The sequence below is a fragment of the Aegilops tauschii genome, chromosome 7, assembly GCF_002575655.3.
Source record: "Aegilops tauschii subsp. strangulata cultivar AL8/78 chromosome 7, Aet v6.0, whole genome shotgun sequence".
NCBI classification, from domain to species: Eukaryota; Viridiplantae; Streptophyta; class Magnoliopsida; order Poales; family Poaceae; genus Aegilops; species Aegilops tauschii.
In genome coordinates this window covers 589230612-589241346 of record NC_053041.3, presented here as the reverse complement: position 1 = coordinate 589241346, position 10735 = coordinate 589230612, and the positions used below count along the sequence as shown (strand labels likewise).

At 49.8% G+C, this 10735-nt stretch overlaps 2 protein-coding genes across 2 annotated transcripts; both read left to right on the top strand.

Annotated features, from left to right (window-relative positions):
• The first annotated feature begins 1827 nt into the window (after window positions 1–1827).
• LOC109753659 (uncharacterized) lies at window positions 1828–2674 on the top strand. The gene has a single exon (XM_020312574.4). The coding sequence runs from the start codon at window positions 2102–2104 to the stop codon at window positions 2423–2425; it is 324 nt and encodes a 107-aa protein (XP_020168163.1). The 5' UTR covers window positions 1828–2101; the 3' UTR covers window positions 2426–2674.
• Window positions 2675–6270: 3596 nt separating this feature from the next.
• On the top strand, window positions 6271–9937 carry LOC109753670 (uncharacterized). Its single transcript, XM_020312583.4, has 2 exons — window positions 6271–9274; window positions 9409–9937. The coding sequence occupies exons 1-2, from the start codon at window positions 6520–6522 to the stop codon at window positions 9759–9761; spliced, it is 3108 nt and encodes a 1035-aa protein (XP_020168172.1). The 5' UTR covers window positions 6271–6519; the 3' UTR covers window positions 9762–9937.
• Window positions 9938–10735: the final 798 nt, after the last annotated feature.

The window sequence follows — 10735 nt, the reverse complement described above, 5'->3', positions numbered from 1 at the left end:
ACAAATCTCCAACTAGATGAATGACCAACATGCACGAGATATCCCATATGCATTTCTCACCAGGTGAAGTGTCCCGCTAAGCGCATTCGGGCGCCCCATACCTGCTTCAAATGCCCGGGACAGGCGGCCCGACAAAAAAAGAAACTTGGCCCATCCGGGCGTTTCAAACCAGCCTCAAACGCCCGGGTTGACCGGGACACCTCACATCCAGCCCAAATCTGGGGTAGATATGGGCGGCTCGGGCGCGTTCGTGACGTTGGACTGATGATCATGTCCCATACGAAATCGCCCGAAAACCCAACTGTCCGACAGACATCTCCTCCGTGGGTGTGTGAATGCCACGTGGTGCCGCACCGGCTCTGCGCCTGAGGGCCAAAGTCGGCTATTTAAGCCGGACAACGACCCCCAGCCCTAGCCACATCTGCTTTCTCCCTCTCCGTGCCGCCATCCTGAGCCAAATCCACTCCTCTCCCTCTCTTCTCGTTGTCCATGCTCACCATGGCCCAACAGAGGTGACCATGTATACTATGCTGACACTGGAGCAGTGCTTCCAGCTGCTCAAGGAGATCCAGCCTAGGCGTGCTACCTAGGTCGCAGCCGGCTTGCCTCCGCACCCTGCCTCCGAGGAGGAGGAGGACGGCAGGGGGGGACCGCAACCAGAGGCGGAGCAACAGACGGAGCCCATGGAGGAGCCGGAGCCAGTTGTGGGCTTCCCATGGAGGACGTCATGGCGGATTTGAGGTCGCCCAAGCGGCGGAAACGGCGGAGCAGACCGTTATCCTGAAGTCCATCCAGAATGAGGCCTATGTGAAGGCCAACCGACACTTCATGCGACAATAACGGGTGTAGATCGACGAGCATTTGGCCGAAATAGAGGCGGAAGAGGAGGCAGAGGCCGACGCGGAGGAGCCGGAGTTGTGGTTGTCGTCCATGTACCCGGAGCCCAACACGAAGATCGTGGACATCTTCGACCACAACGAGCAGTGTAGTATATATTTTAGTTGATCTAGATTTTTCTTTTGCATAATAGAGCAGCATAAGTCTCGACCGTGATCTCTCGTCCGAGCAAACTTGGGGAGTATTGCAGCTGCAAAGACGGACAGGGCACATGGCGGGGTTGGGGCGCGTGGCCGCAACGTCCGTCTTCATCGATCGGACCGACGCCCGGTTTGCCACCCTTTCCTCGGACGCGAGCGCGCATGCAGAGGCCCCGCGGGACACGGCCGGAGTGGCTCCGGCGGGCGCTCGCTCGCACGCACCGCCCCACTGCCACTTGCCAACGGCCGTCTCCCGCCTTCTCCACCTCGGTACGAGCAAAAGGTCGAAGAGTTGTTGTTCCATTTTCTCGGTCTTCGGAATCCGTCAAGTCCCATGCATCGTCAATGTGCATGCACATGCATGCTTCTGCGCGCCGTCCCTACTACGTGTCTACGTACGCCTAGTTTATTCATAGGTCCCCGCTGCGTGTAGTAAAATGTAAACCCTTCTTTGTTAGGAAATGCGTAATCGATGTTTTGCTGGAGGGCCGGCTAGCTTGCTGCAGTGCTGCTTACACACATCATCCCTTGATTCCTGGAGCTCGTCAAGCTAGCTGCTCCCTAATCATCATAGTGTTAGCTACACTAACGAACCAGGTTCATCAGTTAATTCTCTTTTGCAACCGAAAAAGCAACTCGCTCGAGACTTGCTCGCTAGTCTAGGAACTAGGTTGGATTGATGCAAAGAGGAGGCTCGTGGCTCATCCTTGCACTTCAAGCCACTTTAATTAGTTTATCATCCTACGATAATGAACCAAGAAAGAACCATACCTACTCTACACTGGCTCCAGCAGAAGTGTACTTTTCTATACGCTCTCGTACGTCCGGGCCACATGCGAGACGCGAAACCGCTGCCGTCGTCACCGGTCACCACCACCCCGCTCCAGTAGTCTCCTCCCCACAACCCCGCTCCACTCCACTCACTGGCGGATCAGCTCGACAACTCCTATAAATCGGCACCACCAACACCACGGAATCTCCCACCTACGCCTCCAAGAGACCAACCAACCACCAAGATCCATACATTCTCCCGGAATCAACCGGAGTAGGAGCGGTCGATCGGGATGGGGAATCCGGGCAATGCATCCTCGTCGTCGTCTTCGTGCCGCGGCCGGCGGGGCCCGGCCGGGTTCGGGCTGGCGCTGGCCCGGCTGGTGCGGAGGATGCGGAGGCGGAGCAAGATGCTGCTGTGCACGGCGGCTCCCACGGGCGCGTCCTCCCGGTGCCGCCAGTACGACCCGCTCAGCTACGCGCGCAACTTCGACCGCGACGGCTTCGGCTCCGCGCTGGACGACGACGTCTCCGGCGCCGGCAACCTCTGCCACCACTACACCTTCGCCTCGCGCTTCGTGCTCCCCTCCTCCTCCTACGGCCGGCAGCAGCAGTAGGCCGGCCGGCCGGCGAGCGAGCTGGTCGCAAGTAGCACTAGCGTAGCCAGAGCTGCTCTGTTTTTGTTTCGTTCTTTGTCCCCCGGCTTCAGCTAGCGGAGTGGCTAGCTGGTCTGCGTGTTCATATGTGGGGTCGAATTCCAGGCCGGCCTCCTTCTGTCCTAAAATTTGTGACCACTTGGAGAGCTGCAGGAAAATTAGCCAAGTGGATGAAATGTTTCCAAGACATAAAAGCTAACATTTCTTGAATTTGTCGGCCTTTTATTTCCGTCTCTAATGTTCCTGATAGTACTAATCATCTCTTCATACGCCCTTTGCCGGGGGGAAAGAAAATCCTCTCTTCATATGCTCTGAAATTATGCATCGACGGAGGCATCTCTGGGACCTGGAGGTGAGACGAGGCTGGCATTGCATCAAGTGATCGAGACTGGTTGGAGGAGTACAATAATTGCTGCTACTGAGGATGCAGTTTAGAAAATTCTAAACTCACGGGCTTTTACGGGGATTTTCTGTGGGGCTGGGATTGTTCGACTAGTCACCGCAGCGATTGTTCGAATGGGAGTAGGACGCGCCATGTCCCACGGGTGGTGCCGATCAGTGGCGGTCTTCGTTATTTCACCAATATTTTTATATCCCTTTAACATTTTTCAAATCCATAATTACCATGGTTTGATGTCAACTTGTTTTCACACATCTTGTACATTTTTCTCATACAAAATGCGCATTTGTTCATACATCTTTAATATTTTCAAAATACATGATTAAAAATTTCTTAACTATATGTTGTCAACTTTTTTCAGACACATTTTACATTTTATTATACATCAAAACATTTTTATACAAATTTAACGTTTTTCAAATACATGATTAACAAATTTCAAATATATGTGTTTAAAGATTTCTTTAATATGTATTAAACATTTTAAATGTCACAATATTTTGGAATCATATCGATGTTATCAATTTTCTACACTATGTTAACATTTTTCAAATTCATGATTTGAAAGAAAATTTAGTAAATTTAAATTTTGGAATGTCAGTATTTCAACTATTTTTTGAAAATATAAACAAATGTAAAAAGGAAAAAATGAACGAACGAAAATTGAAAGAAATGGCTTACTCGCTGTTGGGTCGGCCCACTATATGCGTCCTTGACGCAACACTGCCTTCCAGCTCGCACTAAGCGAGGCATAGGCAGGCTAGGGAATATGGCCATATCTGAATGTAACGATGCGTTTGGTTGCTTGCACACGCAAACAGGCTCGCTGGATGCAGAAAAAGCCTCTTTGTTTGCGTACACAAGAGCCTGGCTCGGACGCATATGAACTTTGAAGTATCCCAGAGCGTGTCTCACTAGGAACAGCCAAATCAGTTGTTTTCAGTGAGCCATGCCGAGTAGAGCGCAAGGGGGGGGGGGGGGGGGGGGACACTTCATGCCAGGCGATGCAGGGGGATTCAACAAGGAGATGGCGGGAGACAAAAATTCTATCTGCACTGGATGGTGCAAAATATGTCTTACCCTTCACCCATGTTACCCGCTCACCTCCAGCTGTAGGACAAATCCAACGTCATTTCTGGGCACCGAGGGCGGCGGTGGTGGCCGCTTAGGCGTTAACAAGTTAAATCTCCAACATCATGACCTACTTGTCTCCTTCGTCTTCGTCTCTGTCTCGTCTATCTTTGTCTCGTTCTTCTCGTCTACGCCATGGGTGGATCATCGACTCCATCAACGGTAAGCACCATAGAACCACCCTCTACTATTTGGTCGTTAAATAGGGTATAGGGTCGATTTCGCCATTACGTACTTACTGCAAGATTAGTTCCACTAGGACGAACGAATGACGTTGGTTGTTCAGGCAACAACACTCTGGATGTGATCCGGGCCTGAGTCATGTTGGTCCTCGAGAGAGATCGGTTCGTCATGGTGATAAGCATGTGATCCGTTATGGTCCATTGTTACTCCGTGATAGGGAGAGGATGCCGAATATGGACCACATCTACAATATCAACTACGTAGGGGCTGTTAACATGCTTCAAATGCGAAGAGCACGTTTTGCAAAGTGAAGACTTTTAGGCATAAGGGATTTCTATAAGATAGCATCTACACCGCTGTGAAAGAGTAAGTAGCAATGTTTCTTCATGTTATGGGTCATAATGAAAGGCTCAGAGTTAATCACAGCACATCCAAAAGATCTAGTGAGACAATTTTTAGATATTTCAACAAAGTATTGTAAGCGATTTGGGAGCATATGTGAAGTAAAACCCACGACAACATGGAGAGTGGATTTTCTCCCACGCACGATCGAGAGGTCCTGTGCATGAATTAGTCCATTGATTATTTTGGATGGCCTATGCAATCAACCTTTTGCAACTTTTGGCAACTCCACCCATCCCACCCCCTATAATTTTTCTTTTGACTTTCAATATTGAATCTTTTATATTTTTGAACGACAAATCCAGCTTATTTTTCGTATTCACATTCATGTTGCTTGTGACGAAGGCTTTCAAATAAGATCCATTTTGAATACGTTTGATGAATTTATAAATCTCCGTTAAGTTTCAACTGCTAGAACTTGGTACGAGCGAACGCAAAATCACAAGTTTCAGAAACTGAAACTTAAAATTTGGTGTGCCCCCATGGGGAATCCAATGATTTTGCGGATCACAAGGGAAATCGAGCGGCCATGTAAGTTTCAACTACTAAAACTTGATTGTAACGATGATAAATTTAGCAAGTTTCAAAATGAAAACTTAAACCTAAATCCTAAACCATAAGCACTAAAGCTCTAAGCCCAGAATCTAAAACCCTAAAAGCATATGAATTTTGGTAAAACTTGACGTTAGAATTATGAAGTTTCAATATCTGAAAAAAATAAAGTTGTTGAAGTATATATAATCAAGATTGGTCTTGTTCGAAAGTTCTCATCACGACAAACACAAAACATGCATCCATGAGCCCCTCCAAAAATAATCAATGACTAAGCCATACACGCAAACAAGATAAGAATGCAAGCATGCGAATCTCCAACCAAATAGATGGCCGAGGCATGCATGCATGAGACCTCCCGTGTACAGGGAGAATATCTTTTTATCTGTCCTAAATCTGAGCCCATTTTTCAGATCCAATGTACAAATGTCTGCAGATGCTACGGCCATGATTCCCGAGAAAGAAATGCCATAGTTTCGACATGGACGTGACATGTTCAGCAGTCCAAACCACGATGGAAAACTTTTAGCCTCCATGTAATGCGGCAAGATTCCCGTACTGAAATCTCCACAAAATTTTGATGTGTCTTCCCATTTTCCACTTGTCCAGTCAGGCCTAATCAGTAGCCTTTAGCAAACATGGCCTACGTACAGCAACAGGCAAACGATAACGTGGAATAGAACTTTTCCACATGAATAGAACAAAACCATTAATTGCTGTTTTGGAACAGAACAAAACCATTGCTAATACTCACAAGAAGACCGCAAACCAGGTCAACACACTGCCACAATAGCTTGTAGTAACATCATTTCGTCGACACCGTACCTCTGGAGTCTTGTGAAGAAAAAGGTCCCATGTATGTTGATTGCCGGAAGAAAAATGCCACTGTTTGCGACTTGCATTGCAGCATGTATCGCCCCGAAATTCCCGTACTAAAATTTCCAAAAAAATTCTATGCATATTCAACTTTCCACTTCTCCAGAGAAGGTCTTCAGTGGCCTTTTGCAAACGTGGCCTACAGGCTACAGCTAACATGTATAGATTTTCCACAGGATGAGAACAAAACCTTCGCTGTTTTAGACAGCCACCAGCTAATGCGTACAATTAAGAAGACCGCAAACCAGGTCAATACCCTGCCAATATAGCCTCTAGTGACATCAATTCATCGACACCTCTGGAGTCTTGTGAAGAAAAGGGTCACCCACTAGTCACCCCACGGAAGCCCTACTCGGCACGGCAAACCGAGACACCAGCGCTTACACTGCCACCAGCACGGCAACACGCCTATATAACTTGTGTGCGAGCCAAAGCTGTAGACACACATGACCCAACCAGCTTTCTTGATCACTTACTCTACGGCCCGCAGTCCACCCTAGCTAGCCTAGATATGGCAACCATGGCACGGCCTGTGGGAGCCTTGCTACTGCTGCTCTTGCTGACCGTATGGCTAGCGGCGGCGAGCAGCATTCGCAACCCCGAGCGGGACGCGCTGCGGGCGTTCAGGGCCGGCGTGTCGGATCCGGAGGGCAAGCTCCAGTCGTGGAACAGCACGGCGCACTTCTGCCGGTGGGCAGGGGTGAACTGCACGCGCGGGCACGTCACTGCCCTGCGGATGATGTCCTTCGGCCTCACCGGGACCATCTCCCCTTCCTTGGGCAACCTCACCTACCTGGAGAAGCTCGACCTCAACCGGAACGCCCTCTCCGGCGCCATCCCGGCGAGCCTTGGCCGGCTGGGGCGCCTCAGCTACCTTGGCCTCTGCGACAACGGCGGGGTGAGCGGGGAGATACCCGACAGCCTCCGCAACTGCACTAGCCTTGCCACTGCTTATCTCAACAATAACACCCTCACCGGCACCATCCCCGCATGGCTCGGCACGCTGCCGAACCTCACTACCCTCTGGCTAAACCACAACTTGCTCACCGGCGGAATCCCACCATCATTTGGCAACCTTACAAACCTTGATAGCCTCTGGCTACACCAGAACTTTCTGGAAGGCACCCTCCCCGAAGGCCTCTCCCGTCTTGCTCTCCTTCGGGAACTCAATGTCTACCAAAACAGCTTGGGCGGTGATATCCCACCAAGATTCTTCAACATGTCCTCGTTAGAAGACATGTCCCTCGCTAACAATGAGTTCACCGGAAGCCTGCCATCACACGCAGGAGCTGGGATGACAAAGCTTCAGGTCCTCCTCCTCGGTGGGAACAACCTGACTGGGCCGATCCCAGCATCACTAGCCAATGCCACAGGCATGACGCAACTCAGCCTCTCCAACAATAGCTTCAACGGATGCGTGCCTTCTGAGATTGGCACGTTATGCCCAAGCAAGTTAGAGATGTCAGGCAACAAGTTAACTGCAACCGATGAAGACGGCGGTTGGGAGTTCTTGGACCGTTTGACAAAGTGCAACAGCCTAGAAATTCTTTCTCTGGAAGACAACAAGTTCAGTGGCACAATGCCACACTCCATCGGCAACCTCTCGAGGAAGCTTTTGGATCTAAACCTCGGGGGTAACCGCATATCTGGTTCAATTCCATCTGGTATTGAGAACCTCATTGCACTGCAAACCTTGGGGCTAGAATCCAATCTCCTCACCGGCACCATTCCGGAGGGGATTGGGAAGCTCAAGAACCTTACAGAGTTACGGCTGCAGGAGAACAAGTTGTCGGGGCCGGTGCCATCTTCCATCGGGAGCCTGACAGAGCTCCTTAGGCTTGTGCTTAGCAACAATGAATTGAGCGGATCAATTCCATTGACCCTCGGCAACCTACAGAAGGTGGCTCTTCTCAATCTCTCCAGCAATGCGTTCACAGGTGAAGTCCCAAGACAACTCTTCAACTTGCCATCGTTGTCGCAAGCAATGGACTTATCGAACAACCGGCTTGATGGCTCGCTTCCTCCTTACGTCATCAAGCTTGGGAACCTCGCGCTGCTGAAGTTGTCGGGAAACCTCTTGACCGGTGAGATACCAAAGCAGCTTGGTAGTTGCCAGAGCTTAGAGTTCCTCGGTTTGGACAACAACTTCTTTAGTGGAAGCATCCCACCTTCCTTGAGCAAGCTGAAGGGGCTTCAGATGCTGAACTTGACGAGCAACAAATTGTCGGGAAGGATACCTCCGGAGCTCGGAGGCATGTCCGGGCTGAAGGAGTTGTACCTTTCATGGAACAATCTGACTGGAACAGTCCCAGAAGAGATGGCGAATATGAGTTCGTTGATCGAGCTGGATGTGTCACACAACCATCTCGAAGGACACATTCCACTTTGGGGTGTGTTTGCAAACATGACCGGGTTTAACTTCACCGAGAATGGCGATCTCTGTGGTGGCGTGCCTCAACTCCATCTTCCACAATGTTCGGTGGTAAGGTACGGAAGCCATACTAATTGGCCTCTTCATATCATGGCACCAATCGTAGGCATAGTTCTCATCTTGGCCATACTCCTCGCCATTTACCTATGCTACAAGAGAAACTCGAGACACACAAAAGCTACGGCACCAGACATACTTGATGCCTCGAACTACCAGAGGGTCTCGTATGCCGAATTGGCGAAAGCCACAAACGGCTTTGCGGATGCCAATCTGATAGGTGCAGGAAAGTTTGGTTCTGTGTACCTTGGAGTTCTCCCGCTGGATGACAACGGAACACTCGAGAGTGTTCCTGTGGCGGTGAAAGTGTTTGATCTTCAGCAAGTCGGAGCCTCCAAGACATTCCTGTCGGAATGCGAGGCGTTGCGGAGCATAAGGCACCGGAATCTGATCCGGATCATCACCTGCTGCTCCAGCATCGATGGCAGGGGCGATGACTTCAAAGCTCTAGTGTTCGAGCTCATGCCCAATTACAGCCTAGACAGGTGGTTGCATCCGACACCTGAAGCGCTGAAGAACGTAGGCAGCCTAACCGCAATCCAACGGCTCAACATTGCCGTGGACATCGCCGACGCGCTGCACTATCTTCACAGCAACTGTGTACCCCCGATCATACACTGTGATCTCAAGCCGAGCAACATTCTTCTCAGCAAGGACATGACGGCCTGCATCGGTGACTTTGGCCTCGCAAAGCTGCTCCTTGATCCGGGGATCCATGACACCATGAATTCAGAGAGCACCATTGGAATCCGAGGCACCATCGGCTACGTCGCAGCAGGTAAATCAAACTCCTGCTTAACAGTGTCTCATGTACATATAAACAACAATTGGTAGCAAATTTAATTAGAGACTACAAGTAGAATAACTTTGTAGGTATGTAAAGGAATAACTTATCTGTACTTTGCATTGCAGAGTATGGAACGACCGGCAAAGTCTCGACACACGGCGACGTCTACAGCTTCGGCATCACGCTGCTGGAGATCTTCTCCGGGAGGTCTCCGACAGACGACATCTTCAGGGATGGCCTGACGCTGCAGGGGTTCGTTGGCATGGCGTTTCCTGGCAGAATAGAGGAGGTCCTCGACGCGACGCTCCTGGCAACCAAGGAATTCGATGGTGACAGCGGTGTCTCGGTGCAGGATTGCCTGGTCTCTGCCGTCAGGGTCGGGCTTAGCTGCACGAGAGCGGCGCAGTACGAGAGGATGAGCATGAGGGATGCCGCCGCCGAGCTGCGGGCGATCAGAGATGCTTGTGTCCGGGCCTGAATCCCGGCTACTGCCTACTGAGTTTTTCTTCTGGGAGGGATGTGTAGTGCAGACGTGTAGCACCGTGTATGTTTATGTTCAGGGTTCAGGCTTCACAGAGATTATTGTTTAAGATACACAACTTGAAACTTTTATCATAAGAGATAATAATGTTACTAGTAATTCATGGCTGCAAATGGATCATGATTACTTCTTCTCACTTTCTTCCCGTAAGATTTGTATTAGCATGAGTGGAGTAGTGGGCAGAAAATTTACCTGAAACATCACCTCCCTGTGCCATTTACTTCAAGTAAGTTAGTAAGATAGGGTAGGGATGTGATCAGTTTCAGATCACCTGAATGGAGTGAGGCGCGCGAGTACACCATGACAGATTGACAGTGAAGCGGAGTGACCCTGAGCGTGGAGCGCCTTTGGACTGTAGCAACTTGGCGAGCCAGGCTTACCTCGGCGGTTTGGCCGGTTGGCCCCTGCCGCTCGTCTCCTCGAATTAATTATTAATTACACAATAGTATCATATTTGGGGCTGTCTTGGCAGATTGGTACCAGTTTTCGTAATTTTTACGTGTCAATACCAAATTTCGGACAAACCGTTGCAAATCGGGCTAAACTATGTATTGACAGCATATCTGACCGACGGGGCCATATGTCAGGTGTCAACGTGGCATATTTGTATAGAAAACCCCCTTACTTCATATGTAATCACGTCAAGGCACATTATTTTTGGGGGTAAAGAGTTCCCGTGAGAGTCTTTTATTTTCGTTCGGACTTGTTTGAAAGTTTCGGCCAACTGGCCAAATAAATAAAATTAAATTAAAAGTAAAATTAAAATGAGGCGCCGGCAGGTTTTTCAAACCTGCGACCCACCGTTCGCAGCCGACAAGCGCTAGCAACCAAGCAACCCATAGGTTCGTGCTATATTACATGCGGGCATTCATTTATAGTAGTGTGGACACGCTGGGCCGGCTGTTGGGCCC